Source organism: Sus scrofa, chromosome 2 (genome assembly GCF_054392235.1).
Source record: "Sus scrofa isolate SSC_HxYL_T2T_F1_AM1 chromosome 2, Sscrofa_HxYL_maternal_Yorkshire_Landrace_v2.0, whole genome shotgun sequence".
In the NCBI taxonomy this organism is placed as follows: domain Eukaryota; kingdom Metazoa; phylum Chordata; class Mammalia; order Artiodactyla; family Suidae; genus Sus; species Sus scrofa.
The window spans coordinates 15930325-15955955 of record NC_139384.1 but is presented as its reverse complement, the minus strand read 5'-3'; the positions used below and the strand labels follow the sequence as shown (position 1 = coordinate 15955955).

Below are 25631 nucleotides of genomic sequence, written 5' to 3'. Positions count from 1 at the left end.
AAATTGATAATTATGTACATAGGTTGATATCTGTTGTGAACTGTGAAAGAAAACTAAGAAATCTTGTAGATCATTGACAGAAAAAAAGGTCAAAACTAATATTGTTGATAATTTAATAGGAGCTAGGCATTCATTAGGCATTTTCATTACATTTAATGAAATGTTTAATTCATATTCTTAGCAAGGCTGCAATGTTCATGTTCACAGGTTCAGAACAGACAGGGGAAAAACAACTATATAACCCTAGTTTTATTAGCACAGAGTATGTTTTACTGCAGAGTCTTATACTACTTTACTAAACTCTTGTGTTACTTGGATGAGATTGGCTTTTCCAGGGCACCTTGGTCTCAGAACTTCTTCCATTCTTGCTAAACCTGTGTTGAAGCAAAGAAGCAATAGAAATTCTTAGTAGTTCATAAGAAAGAACAGTTTCAAAAAGGAATCATAGTGGATTTTTTCTAATGTGATTCTACCAAAAGCAAAAAGAGAGTCACTCTTAAAAGGTGAAAATAATAATTCATAATCAAGTTGTATACATGGCATAAAATATAAGCCAGAAAATTTGAAATTATTCTAAATTTGCTCTATGTACTTAAATACCTTATGGCTCACAGCTTTGAACATAAAAGAAATATTTTCATTTTCCATACCATGACATGAGACATTTGAGATAAGATTAAGCATCTTTTATTAAATTTGAACATGAAAGGCATTTGAGTAGTATCCAGAGCTATTGTTCTGTATGTTTCATACATATATTTATATTAAATTAATGCTATATTGACCATCAGGCATAATCACATCAGTTGATTTACCCCTATAAAAACTGGTATTTCCATTACAAGTATCCCCATTTTACACAAAGAGCAAATTACAGCCAAAAGTGTTTTACTAATTTGCTGGCTTTTCACATGACCCATGCTCCCTCCATAAATTATGCTAGGAAATGTGACACTAGAATGCAGCTTCTTTTCAATGTTTTAGCTACAACCTTCCAATCCAAGTCTTTAAAACTCAAAACTACTGTCTTTCTAATGAAATATGATTATCTGTGTTATGTTTAAGTTTATAAACAAAAAAGCTAACTGCAGTCATAATACTTAATTCACTTTGAACTTCAAGGAAATAGCATCCATAAGATGTAGACTTTCTCACATGTAGCAATATATTTCATCACTGTAATTATTGTCCTCTCTTTGAACATTCAAGCTACACCACTTCACTTTCACAAAAGACCAGCACTAGTATGGTAACTATTTTGTTATGTTGTTGTTATTTTGGGATTTTTTGGGGGGAGGTTATGTAAAAGCAAAAATCCCCTTCAGATTTCTTTCTCATAAGTGAAAAAATGCACTAACATGGACCTTCATAAAGTCAAAATGGCTGAGTTGAACCTTCAGAAAGTGGGAGATACTTGCAATGTGCTTCTCACCATCTGGAAAACACCAGGAAATTCCAAGTTATTACATCTCTGTTCATCCAAGCCTCTCTGCCTCCAACACTCCAACTCACGTTACTTCTCACAAAATCACTGTCTCCAAGTCAGTGGTTATCCTGAGCTCTTTCTTCCATCCTCTGACCATACCTTAATGCCCCAGAATGGCACTGGGGAGAACATGTTTATGAGGTTGTGCATGGCGTTCTCCAAAGACGCAAGAATATACAATAGAGAAAAGAGAGTCTCTTCAACAAGGGGCGCTAGTTTCAACCCCAAAAGTGTACAAGCTAACATTGGAGAGTTATGCTGTATTTGGTGGGTATTCTGAGAACTCAAGCCTGTGAGAGTGCATCTCAGATAATGCAGAGCAACTGTTTTGAAGAGGCAAGGGGAGGAGCCAGGATATATGGGAGGTTTTGCAACAAAAGATCAGGAAGTCAGAATACTAAAATCGCTATTAACAAATGAAAGCTTTGCAAATCGATTTGAGGAACTTAGAGCTTTTCCGTGTAAGGGAAGGTGCACCAGTCTTGGCTCACTGAAATCATTCCTTGGACAGGCACCTCAGGTCTCTGCGTCAGTGTCCTGTGCTTTCTCATCCTGAATCTCTTCATGGGGCACCATCCAGAATCTCTGCAGCAGGTGGCTGCTAAATGGCTGGTCCTTTTTGTTTCCATCCTGAGTTCCCTCAGGGCTTACCATCAAAGTGGCTATAATGTGGTGGCTTGATGGCTGCCACATCCTTTGTTTACTCACATGGCCTGCAACATTCTAGTCCACAGTCCCTTCCTTTGCCCCCCAACATTCAGCTAATATCTGAACAACTTCTGTCCTATGTCACTAGGAATTTCATCCCAAATCAGATGAAATATATACTGTTGATGTGCCACTGCTGGTGATAATTTATGGATTAGGCCATGTTGAGAAGTTAAGATTCTCTGAATCCTCTATCTTACCAGTCTAATATGATCCAGGAAATGTTTTTCCTTCTTTCTCTTTATCATACCTAGAATCACATGCTTACAAATTATTCTCTGAGTCATAAATATGGTCTTTTTCTTCAAGATGTTCAGATGTGCTCAATTTTATTTAAGTCTTAGATACACACTTGTTTATGTAGTAGAAACATCTTATAAAACAGATAGGATATAAGTCATGCAGCTGGTAACATGGACAAATTCATAGCACAGTGGGGAGACACAAAGCAAAATAATTTGGAAACAAATACAATACAATTAATGTAATGAGTTGTAATCTGGGAAATCCATAGGAGACCTAGTTGAGAGAAGCCACATTCTGGAGAGATCAGCTAGAGAGAATAAGATGGTCCGTCTTTGTACACCTAGGTTTACTTTATCAACTTGTTTTGGGACATAGCATGAAATGAAAACTTTTTCTGGAAATCAAAGATCAAAGTCCAGCATATTTCCCCCCAAATACCATGAAGTTATTATTGATACCTATGAATTCCTGTTGGCTTTAAAGAAGTCAAGTCAGCATCCACAACAACTCTCAGCCCAGACTCTTCTTGAATAAATTCATAAATATGATCTGGATGAACTCTTCAGGTTTTCCATTAGAGTTTTGCCTTTTGTTATTAAGTTCAGTGATGTTGTCCAAATAAAGACCACCAGAACCTTGAATTTTTCAAAACAAACCTTTTATGAATTTTCTGGAAGACCTTCATTTTATGAAAGCCTTAATGTAAAATAAAGATTGCTCATAAAGGACAAAACTTAAAATGGCATGGTTAAACATTTGAAAACAATGTAATTTTCAGGAAACTGGGAGATTTCCGTGATGTATAACATTGTAAGAGAGTAACAAGGATTATGACTGATGTATATATATTCCATTGGGACATGTCAAATTTTAGGAATCGCATATGCATTTCGGAATATCTGTAATAAACACATTTATCTATACACTACAACCAAAAGTTTATCTCCAGTCACTTGACAATGTTCCTCATGTAATTTAACAAACCAAAAAAGCCTAATTAAAGTTCCTGTCTGAGATGTCTCAGGGTTCCTTTGAAAGATCCCAGAGTTAGCTGGAAGCTAAAAGAATTTTGCTTAGATTTTGTAATTTGAGAAAATTGTAAAAATATCCAAAAGTCTTAAAACAAATAAGATCACATGTCACTGTGAAACAAAATTTATTTATTGCACCAAAATCACAAGATTAAAATAAAAAAGCAAATACAGATCATTTAAGGACACAGAAATCCATATAATGTCTTATCAATGGCAGTGCTCAAAGAAAACTTTATTCTCTTAATAGAGATAGAAAATTAAAGTCTTTTGTTAGCTTCCTTTTTTTATATTTTTTTAAAATAAAATTTATGGCCCAACCAAGTACATATAAAAGTTCCCAGGCCAGGGATTGAATCCAAGCCACATCTGCACCCTAAACAGCAACTGTGGAAATTTAACCCATTAAATGAGGGCAGAGATTGAACCCATATCCTCACAGAGATGACATTGTGTCCTTAAACAGCTGAGCCACAATGAGACATCTAATGAGATATATATCAACAGTGATTCAAACCAATAGAACACAAGAGGCTTCCCCGTAAGAGAATGGGGAGGATGCCACGAAACAAGATCCTGAAAATTTACAAGTGTACTCCTCAAAATAGTATGACAGAGGTCAAGTTTTCAACACACGCAAACACACAGAAGGGCGCACACACACACACACACACCACACTCTAAAAAGATCAGGTAGAACATTTAGAACTCAAAAACACAGGAAGAGAAATATGTTTCCCCGAAAAGGCTTTTGGTTGAGGTCAGAAGCCTGTAAAAATATTTTTATCAAGTCAACATCTTTATTTAGCTGCATACCATTCCACCCAAACAAAATCAACCCAAATTGTCCCTTCAGTGCTGAGATCTCTTTTAGTATAATTTAGGTATTTATAAGAGTGAGCTCTGTAAATATTGTACATGGATGGATCTGGATATTTGGAGGTTGGCTTTTTTTTTTTTTTTTTTTTTTTGTCTTTTGTCTTTTTTGTTGTTGTTGTTGTTGCTATTTCTTGGGCCGCTCCCGCGGCATATGGAGGTTCCCAGGCTAGGGGTCAAATCGGAGCTGTAGCCACCAGCCTATGCCAGAGCCACAGCAACGCGGGATCCGAGCCGCGTCTGCAACCTACACCACAGCTCACGACAACGCCGGATTGTTAACTCACTGAGCAAGGGCAGGGACCGAACCTGGAACCTCATGGTTCCTAGTCGGATTCGTTAACCACTGCGCCACGACGGGAACTCCTGGAGGTTGGCTTTAAAGCGGTCAGGTCAGCATCCACAACAAATCTCAGTCCAGACTGTTCAGATTTTTAGCATATCCAGGCTCCACTAATACCTTTCATTCCGGAGCATTTTTCTCCCAGGTTTTTCTCAACCATTCTCCAATGATATCTTTAAATTGGGGTGGGGCACTTCCCAATGTCTTTCAACTAGGGGTCCAGGTACCTGTTAAACACTGTCAAATAAACTCAGGATCATCCACAAATACTAGGAAAATCCAAAAACCAAGAGAACTTTGCAAAAATATTTTGGAGAAGGATGAGCACAAGAGGACTCTGCTGGTACCAGGGCTCCAGACACTCACAGAGATCAGGCATAGGAGAAATGACGTTCTCATTCCCTTTGTAATTGGTCATCAAAACTGTCAATTGTAGAAAAAAAAAATCACACCTAAAAGGTGAGGGTTATGTTTTATTTGGTGGGCAAAACTGAGGACTTATGTATGGGACAGTATCTCATATAATTCTGAGAGACTACATGGATGAGGGAAATGCGTAGGAGGGCAGAATATATGGGACTTTTTTCAACAAAATACCAGGTATTTGGAATCAAAACATTATTGTTAATTAAAGAAAACTCAGTATCTCAAGTTAAGGAATTAATCCCTTTGCTATGTATGGGAAGATGCAGCATCTGAGCTCCTTGTACTCATTCCTTTGGTAGCTCTCTAGGGCCAGTATGCTCTGTTCCCTCATCCTGTGTCTCCTCAGGGTGCAGCATTGGGGGCTGGCTGCAGTGGTGGGCATTGTTTCCATCTTGAGTTCCCTCAAAGCTCACTGTCCAGGTACCTGTAATGTAATGCTTGATGGCTGCCACTTCCTTTGTTTACTGCTGTGGCAGGTAATATTTCTCATTCACCAGTCTAAAGGAAAATGCAATGTGCAACTCTTAATGTTTTTCAATCAGAGATGAGTAATAAACTTACAAATAAATAAAAAACTGGCTTTGTTGGCCTTGTTCAGGGAAATCAATCTTTCAGTAGATGGGTGTCCTTGCAGTCATAGCCTGTGATCACTAGGTGGCGATCTGCCACGTGTGACCCTCATGAACCAAGACGCATGCTGCCTCCTGGTGGAAGTGGGTTTTCTTCTCTTGACTGTGCAGACCTTGTCACTTTCTGGCTTCCATGCTGTGGTCCAGACATCATGGATCACTTATGTGTGACATTTTCCCCTAATACCGATGCCAGCATTGACTCTCCTTGTTCATCTGTTGGTTGCTGCAGTGGTGGGGTAAATATGTGATCACATTTGTAATGTGGTTGGTATCCAGTGTGTTCATCCTGTGTGCCTTGGAGACTCACAGCTCTGCAGGCAGGAAAAAGTCCTGTCTACAAGTAGCTCCTTCATCACCATTTTGTCTTTTTTTTTTTTTTTTTTTGTCTGTCTTTTTTTGGAGGGCTGCACCCACAGCATATGGGGAATCCCAGGCTAGGGGTCTAATCGGAGTTGTTGCTGCTGGCCTATGCCAGAGCCCAAGCAATGCCAGATCCCAGCCGCAACTGCGACCTCCACCACAGCTGATGGCAATGCCAGACCTTTAACTCACTGAGCAAGGCCAGGGATCCAACCCACAACATCAAGGTTCCTAGTCAGATTCGTTTCTGCTAAGTCATGAAGGGAAACTTCTGTCTTGTTCTTTGTGTCTGTACTTTCACGATTCTGAGACCAGTAGCTCCTTTTCCCATGGAGAAATCCATAGCAGTATTCACTAGTATTGTTACTCCCACGTAAAACCCTCTTCCTTACACAGTAAAAACACAGAGATCAAAAGTGCAACTGAAATGATATTAAACAGATATGCCATTTCAGATAGTAAATGACCCCAAATGAAAATTTTATGTCTCTCATGATCTTTACATTTTCATATTTTATTGCTCTAAATTTCTTCCCATACCTCTCACTTGACACTAAAAGCACCTAAATGATATGATGATTATCCCCATTCCACCCGCGACAAACAGTGAATTTCAAAGAAGTTCAATAACCCACCCACTAGCAGAGACAGAGCTAGTATTCAGATCTCCATTCTTCTAAAAGCAAAGTTGATACTCTTTCCATAGTTTCAGTGCTGTCAGAGACAAGACCTTTCCTTCAGACCCTCTCTCATTTTGTAGCAGTGTAAAATTTCCTTTCAGGAAGTTCCCATTGTGGGTCAGTGGGGTATGCATGGGACTAAGATCCATGAGGTCGTGGGTTCCATCCCTGTCTTTGCTCAGTGGGTTAAGTATCCAGCATTGCCATGAACAATGTGGGTATGGAGGTCATAGACCCGGGTCAGGTCTTGCCGTGCTGTGGCTGTGGCATAGTTGGCAGCGGCAACTCCAATTCGACCCCTTGCCTGGGAACTTCTATATGCCACAGAGGCAGCCCTTAAAAGCAAAAACAATCATAAAAAATTTGTTCTAATATACTGTGCCTACATAAAAAAAATCAGCGGGTTCTCAAAAGCTGTATGACCTACTGGTATCTAGGATGAAGTGGGATAAGAAATAGAAAGAAGATACTTGTCAGTACTCTCTTGACACATAACTGATACAACTATCCAAAGGTCATTGGAGTCCTTCTTCTGAAGAGTTCTCAGTGAATATAAAATTTAATGGCACACTATTTAAACGGATGTGAAACTTATGAAGTGTTCTGAAATGGTTACAACAATGTTATCAAATTAAAATTTTGTGTTCTTAATTTATAGAATTAAATGGAATATCAGAAATTTGAATTAGATCATAGGATCTGTAAGTCCATTTGAGCCTATACACACTTCCTCTACATCCTTTGATCTTTACATTGCATAGAAAGTTTTGGTGCTGGAGTTCCTGTCGTGGCGCAGAGGTTAACGAATCCGACTAGGAACCATGAGGTTGCAGGTTCAATCCCTGCCCTTGCTCAGTGGGTTAAGGATCTGGTGTTGCCGTGAGCTGTGGTGTAGGTTGCAGATGTGGCCGGGATCTGGCATTTCTGTGGCTGTGGTGTAGGCCGGCAGCTACAGCTCCGAGTAGACCCCTAACCTGGGAGCCTCCATATGCCACAGTGCAGCCCTCGAAAAGACAAAAAAAAGGGGGGGGGAGTTTTGGTGCTTATATTTGATTATATTTTGGTATATAGAGATATTTGTGAGTATATACCATAGGCAGTGATAATTTTTAGATTAACCTTTATCACTAGCAGTTAAGTGCGGATACTTTTCAAAAGCACACAGTAAAATGTATCTATAAAATAATTTCACCATTATACATTTGGCTTTTCACTTAGTTCCTTGAATCTGGAATCCTCTTTGAAAACTGAGGAGAGGAGTAGATAATCTCAAATCCTCATTCTAACTGTCTTTGTTTTCCACCATCACAAATACTCTTTTGGCACTAAAATATTGGAGTGTTTAATCACACTGGGCTGAGTCCTGTGGCTTCAGCTTTCTCTACCTATTTTCCTTCATGACACTTGCTGCTCACAGTGACTACATTCTCTGGAGCCCATCCAGAGTTACGTACAATTTATTTTTCTTCTTCTTCATGCAAGCATGTTGGAATATGGTGAGTGAGTGAATTTCTATATAGGAATATTCCCGAGGTGAATTGAATTATATTTATTTACACAATAATTTCAAATATTGGTATTTATTTATTCAATATACTATTGTTGTAGGCCTTCTAATCGGTGGCAATGTAAGAGTATCCTGACACTTTTGTCATCAACCAACAATTTGAAGATGAGGAAACTGGCCCAGGATTTAGTGATCCAGCTTCTAATTTCCTCTTGGAAAATGGTGCTCTTATCCCATGTGTTGTATTTTCTACCTATAAATTGTGTATATCATTGCCTAATATTTCTTTTCCATAGGCATACATTGAGATTAAATTTAAATGACAAATAAAGGCATTTTACCATCTTTGAAACTAATTTAAAAAAGGAAAAATTTCCATCATCGTCTTGTATATCTAACTCCAGAATTGGCATAAGAAATAAGTATTTTGAAGATGTAGTGTAGTTTTTACTTGGTGACAGTATTACAATAGGGTTCATGATGATCACCTACTGTTCATCAAAAAATGACATTTAAATATTATGATGAGCACGAGTGGTAGGAAATTAAAAATAAAGTATTGGAATTCCTGTGGTGGCTCAGCGAGTTAAGAATCCAACATAGGAGCTCCCACCATGGCGCAGCAGAAAAGAATCCGACTAGGAACCATGAGGTTGTGGGTTCGATCCCTGGCCTTGCTCTATGGGTTAAGGAACCGGCATTGCTGTGAGCTGTGGTGTAGGTCGCAGATGTGGCTCGGATCTTGCATTGGCATGGCTGTGGTGTAGGCCAGCAGCTGTGGCTTTCATTGGACCCCTAGCCTAGGAACCTCCATATGCCTTGGGTGCAGCCCTGAAAAGCAGAATAAAATAAAATGAAATAAAATAGAGAAAAAATAAAGAACCCAACATAGTATCTGTGAGGTTGCAGGTTTGAGCCTTTGCATTGCTTAGAGGGTTAAGGGTCTGGCATGGCTGTGGCTGTGGCATAGACCAGCTGCTGCTGTTCTGATTTGACCCCTGGCCCAGAACTTCCATATGCTAAGGGTGTGACCGTTAAAAGAAGGAAAAAAAATGTAGAGTGAAAAAATTTAAATCAGATAGTTACCTACACAAGTGTTTAATGTATACATTAGTCAATATTCAGACTCCACACTATGCACACTTCTCATGAAATACCAGATTTCAGAGGTGATTCACTTGCTGTTTGTTTTTTTTTTTTCTCATCATATTATTTTGTACTTATGTAGAGCTAAGGAATAATTCAAAATCAGATATGAAAAGAATGAAAGTTCTTTGCATTTTTGTAATGTGAAATAATTGGGTTGTTGTCATGATCTGCTAAGGGTGATGAAACAGCCCTGAGGTCCAATTAGCCACAGTTTAGAAACTTCTCAGCATTTTCTTAAAAAGAGAACATAGGGTAGCCCTTTGAAGGCTCAAGAGAAAGCCCTCGTGCAAAGGTACTATTTATTAATCAACAAAGACACTTATTGTAGATGAGCTAGTTGGCATGTTTAATCTTACAACCTCTTTCTTGGGGAACTAACAGCTGCCAGGTGCCCTCTCCCTGGAGCTCTGTCAGAAAATTCATAGGTGAGATTTTTTTTTTTTCCAGCAAATCATATTCAAAGGCTCTTGGGTTTAGCCATGGATCTTACAAATGTGTATAATCCCTTCACATGCTCACTAATCTGAGCTTTAAATCCCTTATCCAGCATGCAAGACATGAAGAACGGTAGACTCAAGTATTTATATTATAAATTTAGAGGCAAAAATATTTGGAGTAGTTTTCTCAGTGATATGTATTTAAATTATTTAGAAAAAGTAATACAGTGAGACTTAAATTATGTAGCATAATTATACAATTCAAATTTGCATCCGAAATGTTCTCCAATTCACATTGCACTTTAAGAATATTCCTAGATATTGCATGAGATTTGAAAACACTTCTGTTTAAAAGTACATATTGATCAAAGAAATGCACTCTATTTTAATAATTCATTTCTCCAATATTGATCATTCCATGTCTTTCTAAATTTTCCATAGCTCTTAACAATTGTATCAAAACACACACACACACACATATATAGTGATTTATATATTTACACATTGTATTGACACACACACATATATAAAATCAATATATATGTATATATAATGATTTTTCTCCTTTAGAAATGTTTTCCTTTTAGGTTTGTTCCTAGAAAGAGTATTGTGGAGCCAAAGAAAAAAGCAGCAGTGATTTTTATTTCTTCACAGTTATTTCTAAATAACTTTCAGCAATTATATCTAATTCTTGTTTTATTAATGCGATACACTTCTCTGAAATGTTGAGGGAGTCCATCTCAGAATAAAGGAACGCAATGAAGTTGCCGCACTTTGTTTCCACGTATGTATAAAATTTCATCTCAGAAAATTTAAAAAATAAAGGTAATTACTCAATTATCTTTGAAAGAAAAAAACGTGCTTTTCAAAGGAATGCATTAATTATGTTCATATTTTTCTTCCCTCCTCACTGGGTAATCTATGTCCCCCAAAATTTCTCAGTCAATTAGTAACTCAGCCACCTACAACCAGGAATGATGGCGGATGGATGCTCTAGGAAGATGGGAGAAATAGGCAGGAGAATGCATGTGGCAGAAATATAAAGGGGTGGGATGGTCATTTATATCCTGGATGGATGACTTGCTGTTATTCGGTAATGAAATTTCAGGCAATAAGGGCATTTAACAGGGAGATGATTCATAACTTTTTGTGAACAAACATACATTCATATGTATAGCTAGCATGCAATAAATATTTGTATGATGAGGGAGCTTTTAGCAGGTGTTTATAGTAAGTAAAAGTCTTTATATGTGTTTGTGTATGCATGTATATGTTTATATATGTATAGTGCAATACAGACGTGACCTAGTAATCTATTTCTTTTTGCTTTTCATGTTAAGTTTCTATTCTTAGAACTTTGAAAATAAGGATTTCCTTTGCTCGATAGATCCTTGCATATTGAACACCTATGCAAGAATTTTGTTTTGTTTTTATCCTAATCTATGGAAACAATAACTTTATGGACTATTACAATGTTAAATTGTTTGTGGCACAGAATTTAAAATGTAATAAACATATTGACTACTAAATATTATAATATCTTATAAATAAAAAGACCCAGTAACACCCTCTCCCTAAAAGCAAGTGGTGTTTTCACACTTACAATATATAATGTGTAAGAAAAACCTGAAATGCCGCTTCCTTTCAAATATTTATTTCTGTTTTTCATAAGACAGAGAGTAATGTTAAACAGAGTAGAAGGACGGAAAACTTGAATTCCTCCTGGGTTTATGGTCTAGAGAAGCATGCATATTCTCACCCATGGAGAATGGCAATTCATAAGTATTTTCTTAACATCTAACAAGTTTCAGACACTGTAGGCATTATTCCAGGCACTACGGTAATTGAGGAAACAGTTGAATCGCATATGTGTTTGGGTAGGTACCAGGGAGGGTGTTGCCAACAACATATACATCTCCCTAAACTGGCTGTTTATGGCAGATATTTACTGACTGTGCCTTTCTTTCCACATTTTAGAGCTGAGGGTTCAGTTTTTAATTCTCGTGTAAGAGACAAAAACTCTTAGCTGTATGAGGGACCTCTCACTTTACAAGATACATATGAGAATTACAGTGCATAAGTTCACAAATGCACAAGAGGGCTCAGAATCATGGGACACTGAGATGATATAATATGTCACCTGGAGTTTGAACCAAGAGGAAAACCTAGATCTCACAAAGATTGCACAGTGTTTCCTCAATACATTACACACTCAATGTTGCCCCATAGATGTTTCACAGGTGACAGGTACTAGGTGTCTGAAGACATATAAATCATTGTGGAGAAAGTAAGAAAAAATTGAAACAAGGACTGGGACAAGTCTGCCAAGAACATGCTCCTGACTGATGGTGACTATTTTACTTCTCAAAAATTGAGATTGCAATTCCTTCCTAATTAATAGTTGTCATCCTTTAATCCTTTGTAGATAATTTAGGTCTCAGGAAGGTGTTCCCTTGTCAAATGGATCTCCCCACATCTCCCAACAATGTGACTGAATTTGTTCTCTTGGGATTCACACAGAATCCACAATTGCAGAAAATACTCTTCACGGTATTTTTGTTCATATTCCTGGTTACCTTGCTGGCAAATCTGTTCATTGTCATTATCATTTCCCTCAGCCCCACACTCTCAACTCCCATGTACTTCTTTCTCACTTACTTGGCTGTCATAGATGCCTCCTTCTCCTCCGTCACCACCCCCAAAATTACCATTGACCTGCTCTATCAGAGGACAACCATCTCCTGGGGTGGCTGCATGACTCAGCTCTTTTTGGAACACTTCCTGGGAGGATCAGAAATCATTGTTCTCATTGCCATGGCTTGTGACCGCTATGTGGCCATCTGCAAGCCTCTGCACTACACAACCATCATGCGCCATGGGCTCTGCCAGCTCCTGGTTGTGGTGGCCTGGATTAGTGGGATACTCCATGCCACTGTGCAGATTCACTTTGTGCTTGACTTGCCCTTCTGTGGTCCCAAAGTCATTGACCACTTCATGTGTGAATTCTTCTCACTGTTGGAACTTGCCTGCACTGACACTTACTGGCGTGGAATAGTGATATCGGTTAACACTGGGGGCATGTGCTTGCTCTTTTTTTTCTTGCTAATCATCTCCTACATGGTCATTCTGAACTCTCTGAAATCCCATGCCTCTGAAGGAAGACGCAAAGCCCTCTCCACCTGTGGCTCCCACTTTACAGTAATGGTACTCTTTTTCGTCCCTTGTATATTCATCTACATACGTCCTGTGGCCACCTATCCTGTGGATACGTTGGTGAGTTTGTTCTATGGAACCTTCACTCCCTTGTTAAATCCTATCATTTATACAGTGAGAAACACAGAGGTGAAAAATGCCATGAAGTGTCTGTTAAAGAGGAGAGTAACTTGGGTTTTGCCTAATGCCTAGAAATTGATAATTATGTACATAGGTTGATATCTGTTGTGAACTGTGAAAGAAAACTAAGAAATCTTGTAGATCATTGACAGAAAAAAAGGTCAAAACTAATATTGTTGATAATTTAATAGGAGCTAGGCATTCATTAGGCATTTTCATTACATTTAATGAAATGTTTAATTCATATTCTTAGCAAGGCTGCAATGTTCATGTTCACAGGTTCAGAACAGACAGGGGAAAAACAACTATATAACCCTAGTTTTATTAGCACAGAGTATGTTTTACTGCAGAGTCTTATACTACTTTACTAAACTCTTGTGTTACTTGGATGAGATTGGCTTTTCCAGGGCACCTTGGTCTCAGAACTTCTTCCATTCTTGCTAAACCTGTGTTGAAGCAAAGAAGCAATAGAAATTCTTAGTAGTTCATAAGAAAGAACAGTTTCAAAAAGGAATCATAGTGGATTTTTTCTAATGTGATTCTACCAAAAGCAAAAAGAGAGTCACTCTTAAAAGGTGAAAATAATAATTCATAATCAAGTTGTATACATGGCATAAAATATAAGCCAGAAAATTTGAAATTATTCTAAATTTGCTCTATGTACTTAAATACCTTATGGCTCACAGCTTTGAACATAAAAGAAATATTTTCATTTTCCATACCATGACATGAGACATTTGAGATAAGATTAAGCATCTTTTATTAAATTTGAACATGAAAGGCATTTGAGTAGTATCCAGAGCTATTGTTCTGTATGTTTCATACATATATTTATATTAAATTAATGCTATATTGACCATCAGGCATAATCACATCAGTTGATTTACCCCTATAAAAACTGGTATTTCCATTACAAGTATCCCCATTTTACACAAAGAGCAAATTACAGCCAAAAGTGTTTTACTAATTTGCTGGCTTTTCACATGACCCATGCTCCCTCCATAAATTATGCTAGGAAATGTGACACTAGAATGCAGCTTCTTTTCAATGTTTTAGCTACAACCTTCCAATCCAAGTCTTTAAAACTCAAAACTACTGTCTTTCTAATGAAATATGATTATCTGTGTTATGTTTAAGTTTATAAACAAAAAAGCTAACTGCAGTCATAATACTTAATTCACTTTGAACTTCAAGGAAATAGCATCCATAAGATGTAGACTTTCTCACATGTAGCAATATATTTCATCACTGTAATTATTGTCCTCTCTTTGAACATTCAAGCTACACCACTTCACTTTCACAAAAGACCAGCACTAGTATGGTAACTATTTTGTTATGTTGTTGTTATTTTGGGATTTTTTGGGGGGAGGTTATGTAAAAGCAAAAATCCCCTTCAGATTTCTTTCTCATAAGTGAAAAAATGCACTAACATGGACCTTCATAAAGTCAAAATGGCTGAGTTGAACCTTCAGAAAGTGGGAGATACTTGCAATGTGCTTCTCACCATCTGGAAAACACCAGGAAATTCCAAGTTATTACATCTCTGTTCATCCAAGCCTCTCTGCCTCCAACACTCCAACTCACGTTACTTCTCACAAAATCACTGTCTCCAAGTCAGTGGTTATCCTGAGCTCTTTCTTCCATCCTCTGACCATACCTTAATGCCCCAGAATGGCACTGGGGAGAACATGTTTATGAGGTTGTGCATGGCGTTCTCCAAAGACGCAAGAATATACAATAGAGAAAAGAGAGTCTCTTCAACAAGGGGCGCTAGTTTCAACCCCAAAAGTGTACAAGCTAACATTGGAGAGTTATGCTGTATTTGGTGGGTATTCTGAGAACTCAAGCCTGTGAGAGTGCATCTCAGATAATGCAGAGCAACTGTTTTGAAGAGGCAAGGGGAGGAGCCAGGATATATGGGAGGTTTTGCAACAAAAGATCAGGAAGTCAGAATACTAAAATCGCTATTAACAAATGAAAGCTTTGCAAATCGATTTGAGGAACTTAGAGCTTTTCCGTGTAGGGGAAGGTGCACCAGTCTTGGCTCACTGAAATCATTCCTTGGACAGGCACCTCAGGTCTCTGCGTCAGTGTCCTGTGCTTTCTCATCCTGAATCTCTTCATGGGGCACCATCCAGAATCTCTGCAGCAGGTGGCTGCTAAATGGCTGGTCCTTTTTGTTTCCATCCTGAGTTCCCTCAGGGCTTACCATCAAAGTGGCTATAATGTGGTGGCTTGATGGCTGCCACATCCTTTGTTTACTCACATGGCCTGCAACATTCTAGTCCACAGTCCCTTCCTTTGCCCCCCAACATTCAGCTAATATCTGAACAACTTCTGTCCTATGTCACTAGGAATTTCATCCCAAATCAGATGAAATATATACTGTTGATGTGCCACTGCTGGTGATAATTTATGGATTAGGCCATGTTGAGAAGTTAAGATTCTCTGAATCCTCTATCTTACCAGTCTAATATGATCCAGGAAATGTTTTTCCTTCTTTCTCTTTATCATACCTAGAATCACATGCTTACAAATTATTCTCTGAGTCATAAATATGGTCTTTTTCTTCAAGATGTTCAGATGTGCTCAATTTTATTTAAGTCTTAGATACACACTTGTTTATGTAGTAGAAACATCTTATAAAACAGATAGGATATAAGTCATGCAGCTGGTAACATGGACAAATTCATAGCACAGTGGGGAGACACAAAGCAAAATAATTTGGAAACAAATACAATACAATTAATGTAATGAGTTGTAATCTGGGAAATCCATAGGAGACCTAGTTGAGAGAAGCCACATTCTGGAGAGATCAGCTAGAGAGAATAAGATGGTCCGTCTTTGTACACCTAGGTTTACTTTATCAACTTGTTTTGGGACATAGCATGAAATGAAAACTTTTTCTGGAAATCAAAGATCAAAGTCCAGCATATTTCCCCCCAAATACCATGAAGTTATTATTGATACCTATGAATTCCTGTTGGCTTTAAAGAAGTCAAGTCAGCATCCACAACAACTCTCAGCCCAGACTCTTCTTGAATAAATTCATAAATATGATCTGGATGAACTCTTCAGGTTTTCCATTAGAGTTTTGCCTTTTGTTATTAAGTTCAGTGATGTTGTCCAAATAAAGACCACCAGAACCTTGAATTTTTCAAAACAAACCTTTTATGAATTTTCTGGAAGACCTTCATTTTATGAAAGCCTTAATGTAAAATAAAGATTGCTCATAAAGGACAAAACTTAAAATGGCATGGTTAAACATTTGAAAACAATGTAATTTTCAGGAAACTGGGAGATTTCCGTGATGTATAACATTGTAAGAGAGTAACAAGGATTATGACTGATGTATATATATTCCATTGGGACATGTCAAATTTTAGGAATCGCATATGCATTTCGGAATATCTGTAATAAACACATTTATCTATACACTACAACCAAAAGTTTATCTCCAGTCACTTGACAATGTTCCTCATGTAATTTAACAAACCAAAAAAGCCTAATTAAAGTTCCTGTCTGAGATGTCTCAGGGTTCCTTTGAAAGATCCCAGAGTTAGCTGGAAGCTAAAAGAATTTTGCTTAGATTTTGTAATTTGAGAAAATTGTAAAAATATCCAAAAGTCTTAAAACAAATAAGATCACATGTCACTGTGAAACAAAATTTATTTATTGCACCAAAATCACAAGATTAAAATAAAAAAGCAAATACAGATCATTTAAGGACACAGAAATCCATATAATGTCTTATCAATGGCAGTGCTCAAAGAAAACTTTATTCTCTTAATAGAGATAGAAAATTAAAGTCTTTTGTTAGCTTCCTTTTTTTATATTTTTTTAAAATAAAATTTATGGCCCAACCAAGTACATATAAAAGTTCCCAGGCCAGGGATTGAATCCAAGCCACATCTGCACCCTAAACAGCAACTGTGGAAATTTAACCCATTAAATGAGGGCAGAGATTGAACCCATATCCTCACAGAGATGACATTGTGTCCTTAAACAGCTGAGCCACAATGAGACATCTAATGAGATATATATCAACAGTGATTCAAACCAATAGAACACAAGAGGCTTCCCCGTAAGAGAATGGGGAGGATGCCACGAAACAAGATCCTGAAAATTTACAAGTGTACTCCTCAAAATAGTATGACAGAGGTCAAGTTTTCAACACACGCAAACACACAGAAGGGCGCACACACACACACACACACCACACTCTAAAAAGATCAGGTAGAACATTTAGAACTCAAAAACACAGGAAGAGAAATATGTTTCCCCGAAAAGGCTTTTGGTTGAGGTCAGAAGCCTGTAAAAATATTTTTATCAAGTCAACATCTTTATTTAGCTGCATACCATTCCACCCAAACAAAATCAACCCAAATTGTCCCTTCAGTGCTGAGATCTCTTTTAGTATAATTTAGGTATTTATAAGAGTGAGCTCTGTAAATATTGTACATGGATGGATCTGGATATTTGGAGGTTGGCTTTTTTTTTTTTTTTTTTTTTTTGTCTTTTGTCTTTTTTGTTGTTGTTGTTGTTGCTATTTCTTGGGCCGCTCCCGCGGCATATGGAGGTTCCCAGGCTAGGGGTCAAATCGGAGCTGTAGCCACCAGCCTATGCCAGAGCCACAGCAACGCGGGATCCGAGCCGCGTCTGCAACCTACACCACAGCTCACGACAACGCCGGATTGTTAACTCACTGAGCAAGGGCAGGGACCGAACCTGGAACCTCATGGTTCCTAGTCGGATTCGTTAACCACTGCGCCACGACGGGAACTCCTGGAGGTTGGCTTTAAAGCGGTCAGGTCAGCATCCACAACAAATCTCAGTCCAGACTGTTCAGATTTTTAGCATATCCAGGCTCCACTAATACCTTTCATTCCGGAGCATTTTTCTCCCAGGTTTTTCTCAACCATTCTCCAATGATATCTTTAAATTGGGGTGGGGCACTTCCCAATGTCTTTCAACTAGGGGTCCAGGTACCTGTTAAACACTGTCAAATAAACTCAGGATCATCCACAAATACTAGGAAAATCCAAAAACCAAGAGAACTTTGCAAAAATATTTTGGAGAAGGATGAGCACAAGAGGACTCTGCTGGTACCAGGGCTCCAGACACTCACAGAGATCAGGCATAGGAGAAATGACGTTCTCATTCCCTTTGTAATTGGTCATCAAAACTGTCAATTGTAGAAAAAAAAAATCACACCTAAAAGGTGAGGGTTATGTTTTATTTGGTGGGCAAAACTGAGGACTTATGTATGGGACAGTATCTCATATAATTCTGAGAGACTACATGGATGAGGGAAATGCGTAGGAGGGCAGAATATATGGGACTTTTTTCAACAAAATACCAGGTATTTGGAATCAAAACATTATTGTTAATTAAAGAAAACTCAGTATCTCAAGTTAAGGAATTAATCCCTTTGCTATGTATGGGAAGATGCAGCATCTGAGCTCCTTGTACTCATTCCTTTGGTAGCTCTCTAGGGCCAGTATGCTCTGTTCCCTCATCCTGTGTCTCCTCAGGGTGCAGCATTGGGGGCTGGCTGCAGTGGTGGGCATTGTTTCCATCTTGAGTTCCCTCAAAGCTCACTGTCCAGGTACCTGTAATGTAATGCTTGATGGCTGCCACTTCCTTTGTTTACTGCTGTGGCAGGTAATATTTCTCATTCACCAGTCTAAAGGAAAATGCAATGTGCCACTCTTAATGTTTTTCAATCAGAGATGAGTAATAAATTTACAAATAAATAAAAAACTGGCTTTGTCTTCCTTGGTCAGAGAAATCAATCTTTCAGCAGATAGCTGTCCTTGCAGTCGTGGCTTGGGATCGCAAGGTGGCGAACTGCCCCGTGTGACCCTCATGAACCAAGACGCATGCTGCCTCCTGGTGGAAGTGGGTTTTCTTCTCTTGACTGTGCAGACCTTGTCACTTTCTGGCTTCCATGCTGTGGTCCAGACATCATGGATCACTTATGTGTGACATTTTCCCCTAATACCGATGCCAGCATTGACTCTCCTTGTTCATCTGTTGGTTGCTGCAGTGGTGGGGTAAATATGTGATCACATTTGTAATGTGGTTGGTATCCAGTGTGTTCATCCTGTGTGCCTTGGAGACTCACAGCTCTGCAGGCAGGAAAAAGTCCTGTCTACAAGTAGCTCCTTCATCACCATTTTGTCTTTTTTTTTTTTTTTTTTTTGTCTGTCTTTTTTTGGAGGGCTGCACCCACAGCATATGGGGAATCCCAGGCTAGGGGTCTAATCGGAGTTGTTGCTGCTGGCCTATGCCAGAGCCCAAGCAATGCCAGATCCCAGCCGCAACTGCGACCTCCACCACAGCTGATGGCAATGCCAGACCTTTAACTCACTGAGCAAGGCCAGGGATCCAACCCACAACATCAAGGTTCCTAGTCAGATTCGTTTCTGCTAAGTCATGAAGGGAAACTTCTGTCTTGTTCTTTGTGTCTGTACTTTCACGATTCTGAGACCAGTAGCTCCTTTTCCCATGGAGAAATCCATAGCAGTATTCACTAGTATTGTTACTCCCATGTAAAACCCTCTTCCTTACACAGTAAAAACACAGAGATCAAAAGTGCAACTGAAATGATATTAAACAGATATGCCATTTCAGATAGTAAATGACCCCAAATGAAAATTTTATGTCTCTCATGATCTTTACATTTTCATATTTTATTGCTCTAAATTTCTTCCCATACCTCTCACTTGACACTAAAAGCACCTAAATGATATGATGATTATCCCCATTCCACCCGCGACAAACAGTGAATTTCAAAGAAGTTCAATAACCCACCCACTAGCAGAGACAGAGCTAGTATTCAGATCTCCATTCTTCTAAAAGCAAAGTTGATACTCTTTCCATAGTTTCAGTGCTGTCAGAGACAAGACCTTTCCTTCAGACCCTCTCTCATTTTGTAGCAGTGTAAAATTTCCTTTCAGGAAGTTCCCATTGTGGGTCAGTGGGGTATGCATGGGACTAAGATCCATGAGGTCGTGGGTTCCATCCCTGTCTTTGCTCAGTGGGTTAAGTATCCAGCATTGCCATGAACAATGTGGGTATGGAGGTCATAGACCCGGGTCAGGTCTTGCCGTGCTGTGGCTGTGGCATAGTTGGCAGCGGCAACTCCAATTCGACCCCTTGCCTGGGAACTTCTATATGCCACAGAGGCAGCCCTTAAAAGCAAAAACAATCATAAAAAATTTGTTCTAATATACTGTGCCTACATAAAAAAAATCAGCGGGTTCTCAAAAGCTGTATGACCTACTGGTATCTAGGATGAAGTGGGATATGAAATAGAAAGAAGATACTTGTCAGTACTCTCTTGACACATAACTGATACAACTATCCAAAGGTCATTGGAGTCCTTCTTCTGAAGAGTTCTCAGTGAATATAAAATTTAATGGCACACTATTTAAACGGATGTGAAACTTATGAAGTGTTCTGAAATGGTTACAACAATGTTATCAAATTAAAATTTTGTGTTCTTAATTTATAGAATTAAATGGAATATCAGAAATTTGAATTAGATCATAGGATCTGTAAGTCCATTTGAGCCTATACACACTTCCTCTACATCCTTTGATCTTTACATTGCATAGAAAGTTTTGGTGCTGGAGTTCCTGTCGTGGCGCAGAGGTTAACGAATCCGACTAGGAACCATGAGGTTGCAGGTTCAATCCCTGCCCTTGCTCAGTGGGTTAAGGATCTGGTGTTGCCGTGAGCTGTGGTGTAGGTTGCAGATGTGGCCGGGATCTGGCATTTCTGTGGCTGTGGTGTAGGCCGGCAGCTACAGCTCCGAGTAGACCCCTAACCTGGGAGCCTCCATATGCCACAGTGCAGCCCTAGAAAAGACAAAAAAAAGGGGGGGGGAGTTTTGGTGCTTATATTTGATTATATTTTGGTATATAGAGATATTTGTGAGTATATACCATAGGCAGTGATAATTTTTAGATTAACCTTTATCACTAGCAGTTAAGTGCGGATACTTTTCAAAAGCACACAGTAAAATGTATCTATAAAATAATTTCACCATTATACATTTGGCTTTTCACTTAGTTCCTTGAATCTGGAATCCTCTTTGAAAACTGAGGAGAGGAGTAGATAATCTCAAATCCTCATTCTAACTGTCTTTGTTTTCCACCATCACAAATACTCTTTTGGCACTAAAATATTGGAGTGTTTAATCACACTGGGCTGAGTCCTGTGGCTTCAGCTTTCTCTACCTATTTTCCTTCATGACACTTGCTGCTCACAGTGACTACATTCTCTGGAGCCCATCCAGAGTTACGTACAATTTATTTTTCTTCTTCTTCATGCAAGCATGTTGGAATATGGTGAGTGAGTGAATTTCTATATAGGAATATTCCCGAGGTGAATTGAATTATATTTATTTACACAATAATTTCAAATATTGGTATTTATTTATTCAATATACTATTGTTGTAGGCCTTCTAATCGGTGGCAATGTAAGAGTATCCTGACACTTTTGTCATCAACCAACAATTTGAAGATGAGGAAACTGGCCCAGGATTTAGTGATCCAGCTTCTAATTTCCTCTTGGAAAATGGTGCTCTTATCCCATGTGTTGTATTTTCTACCTATAAATTGTGTATATCATTGCCTAATATTTCTTTTCCATAGGCATACATTGAGATTAAATTTAAATGACAAATAAAGGCATTTTACCATCTTTGAAACTAATTTAAAAAAGGAAAAATTTCCATCATCGCCTTGTATATCTAACTCCAGAATTGGCATAAGAAATAAGTATTTTGAAGATGTAGTGTAGTTTTTACTTGGTGACAGTATTACAATAGGGTTCATGATGATCACCTACTGTTCATCAAAAAATGACATTTAAATATTATGATGAGCACGAGTGGTAGGAAATTAAAAATAAAGTATTGGAATTCCTGTGGTGGCTCAGCGAGTTAAGAATCCAACATAGGAGCTCCCACCATGGCGCAGCAGAAAAGAATCCGACTAGGAACCATGAGGTTGTGGGTTCGATCCCTGGCCTTGCTCTATGGGTTAAGGAACCGGCATTGCTGTGAGCTGTGGTGTAGGTCGCAGATGTGGCTCGGATCTTGCATTGGCATGGCTGTGGTGTAGGCCAGCAGCTGTGGCTTTCATTGGACCCCTAGCCTAGGAACCTCCATATGCCTTGGGTGCAGCCCTGAAAAGCAGAATAAAATAAAATGAAATAAAATAGAGAAAAAATAAAGAACCCAACATAGTATCTGTGAGGTTGCAGGTTTGAGCCTTTGCATTGCTTAGAGGGTTAAGGGTCTGGCATGGCTGTGGCTGTGGCATAGACCAGCTGCTGCTGTTCTGATTTGACCCCTGGCCCAGAACTTCCATATGCTAAGGGTGTGACCGTTAAAAGAAGGAAAAAAAATGTAGAGTGAAAAAATTTAAATCAGATAGTTACCTACACAAGTGTTTAATGTATACATTAGTCAATATTCAGACTCCACACTATGCACACTTCTCATGAAATACCAGATTTCAGAGGTGATTCACTTGCTGTTTGTTTTTTTTTTTTCTCATCATATTATTTTGTACTTATGTAGAGCTAAGGAATAATTCAAAATCAGATATGAAAAGAATGAAAGTTCTTTGCATTTTTGTAATGTGAAATAATTGGGTTGTTGTCATGATCTGCTAAGGGTGATGAAACAGCCCTGAGGTCCAATTAGCCACAGTTTAGAAACTTCTCAGCATTTTCTTAAAAAGAGAACATAGGGTAGCCCTTTGAAGGCTCAAGAGAAAGCCCTCGTGCAAAGGTACTATTTATTAATCAACAAAGACACTTATTGTAGATGAGCTAGTTGGCATGTTTAATCTTACAACCTCTTTCTTGGGGAACTAACAGCTGCCAGGTGCCCTCTCCCTGGAGCTCTGTCAGAAAATTCATAGGTGAGATTTTTTTTTTTTTCCAGCAAATCATATTCAAAGGCTCTTGGGTTTAGCCATGGATCTTACAAATGTGTATAATCCCTTCACATGCTCACTAATCTGAGCTTTAAATCCCTTATCCAGCATGCAAGACATGAAGAATGGTAGACTCAAGTATTTATATTATGAATTTAGAGGCAAAAATATTTGGAGTAGTTTTCTCAGTGATATGTATTTAAATTAGTTAGAAAAAGTAATACAGTGAGACTTAAATTATGTAGCATAATTATACAATTCAAATTTGCATCCGAAATGTTCTCCAATTCACATTGCACATTAAGAATATTCCTAGATACTGCATGAGATTTGAAAACACTTCTGTTTAAAAGTACATATTGATCAAAGAAATGCACTCTATTTTAATAATCCATTTCTCCAATATTGATCATTCCATGTCTTTCTAAATTTTCCATAGCTCTTAACAATTGTATCACAACACACACACACACACATATATAGTGATTTATATATTTACACATTGTATTGACACACACACATATATAAAATCAATATATATGTATATATAATGATTTTTCTCCTTTAGAAATGTTTTCCTTTTAGGTTTGTTCCTAGAAAGAGTATTGTGGAGCCAAAGAAAAAAGCAGCAGTGATTTTTATTTCTTCACAGTTATTTCTAAATAACTTTCAGCAATTATATCTAATTCTTGTTTTATTAATGCGATACACTTCTCTGAAATGTTGAGGGAGTCCATCTCAGAATAAAGGAACGCAATGAAGTTGCTGCACTTTGTTTCCACGTATGTATAAAATTTCATCTCAGAAAATTTAAAAAATAAAGGTAATTACTCAATTATCTTTGAAAGAAAAAAACGTGCTTTTCAAAGGAATGCATTAATTTTGTTCATATTTTTCTTCCCTCCTCATTGGGTAATCTATGTCCCCCAAAATTTCTCAGTCAATTAGTAACTCAGCCACCTACAACCAGGAATGATGGCGGATGGATGCTCTAGGAAGATGGGAGAAATAGGCAGGAGAATGCATGTGGCAGAAATATAAAGGGGTGGGATGGTCATTTATATCCTGGATGGATGACTTGCTGTTATTCGGTAATGAAATTTCAGGCAATAAGGGCATTTAACAGGGAGATGATTCATAACTTTTTGTGAACAAACATACATTCATATGTATAGCTAGCATGCAATAAATATTTGTATGATGAGGGAGCTTTTAGCAGGTGTTTATAGTAAGTAAAAGTCTTTATATGTGTTTGTGTATGCATGTATATGTTTATATATGTATAGTGCAATACAGACGTGACCTAGTAATCTATTTCTTTTTGCTTTTCATGTTAAGTTTCTATTCTTAGAACTTTGAAAATAAGGATTTCCTTTGCTCGATAGATCCTTGCATATTGAACACCTATGCAAGAATTTTGTTTTGTTTTTATCCTAATCTATGGAAACAATAACTTTATGGACTATTACAATGTTAAATTGTTTGTGGCACAGAATTTAAAATGTAATAAACATATTGACTACTAAATATTATAATATCTTATAAATAAAAAGACCCAGTAACACCCTCTCCCTAAAAGCAAGTGGTGTTTTCACACTTACAATATATAATGTGTAAGAAAAACCTGAAATGCCGCTTCCTTTCAAATATTTATTTCTGTTTTTCATAAGACAGAGAGTAATGTTAAACAGAGTAGAAGGACGGAAAACTTGAATTCCTCCTGGGTTTATGGTCTAGAGAAGCATGCATATTCTCACCCATGGAGAATGGCAATTCATAAGTATTTTCTTAACATCTAACAAGTTTCAGACACTGTAGGCATTATTCCAGGCACTACGGTAATTGAGGAAACAGTTGAATAGAGCATATGTGTTTGGGTAGGTACCATGGAGAGTGTTGCCAACAACATATACATCTCCCTCAACTGGCTGTTTATGGCAGATATTTACTGACTGTGCCTTTCTTTCCACATTTTAGAGCTGAGGGTTCAGTTTTTAATTCTCGTGTAAGAGACAAAAACTCTTAGCTGTATGAGGGACCTCTCACTTTACAAGATACATATGAGAATTACAATGCATAAGTTCACAAATGCACAAGAGGGCTCAGAATAATGGGACACTGAGATGACATAATATGTCACCTGGAGTTTGAACCAAGAGGAAAACCTAGATCTCACAAAGATTGCACAGTGTTTCCTCAATACATTACACACTCAATGTTGCCCCATAGATGTTTCACAGGTGACAGGTACTAGGTGTCTGAAGACATATAAATCATTGTGGAGAAAGTAAGAAAAAATTGAAACAAGGACTGGGACAAGTCTGCCAAGAACATGCTCCTGACTGATGGTGACTATTTTACTTCTCAAAAATTGAGATTGCAATTCCTTCCTAATTAATAGTTGTCATCCTTTAATCCTTTGTAGATAATTTGGGTCTCAGGAAGGTGTTCCCTTGTCAG

At 38.1% G+C, this 25631-nt stretch overlaps 1 protein-coding gene across 1 annotated transcript; it reads left to right on the top strand.

Moving 5' to 3' along the window:
- Window positions 1-12341: 12341 nt before the first annotated feature.
- On the top strand, window positions 12342-13286 carry LOC100522543 (olfactory receptor 4C3D-like). The gene has a single exon (XM_003124201.2). It carries the CDS (start codon window positions 12342-12344, stop codon window positions 13284-13286), a length of 945 nt encoding a protein of 314 aa, XP_003124249.2.
- The last annotated feature ends 12345 nt before the right edge of the window (window positions 13287-25631 follow it).

What these genes read in the sequence shown, in the direction of transcription:
- LOC100522543 (XM_003124201.2), top strand. Translation starts at nt 12,342, where the DNA reads ATGGATCTCCCCACATCTCCCAACAATGTGACTGAATTTGTTCTCTTG.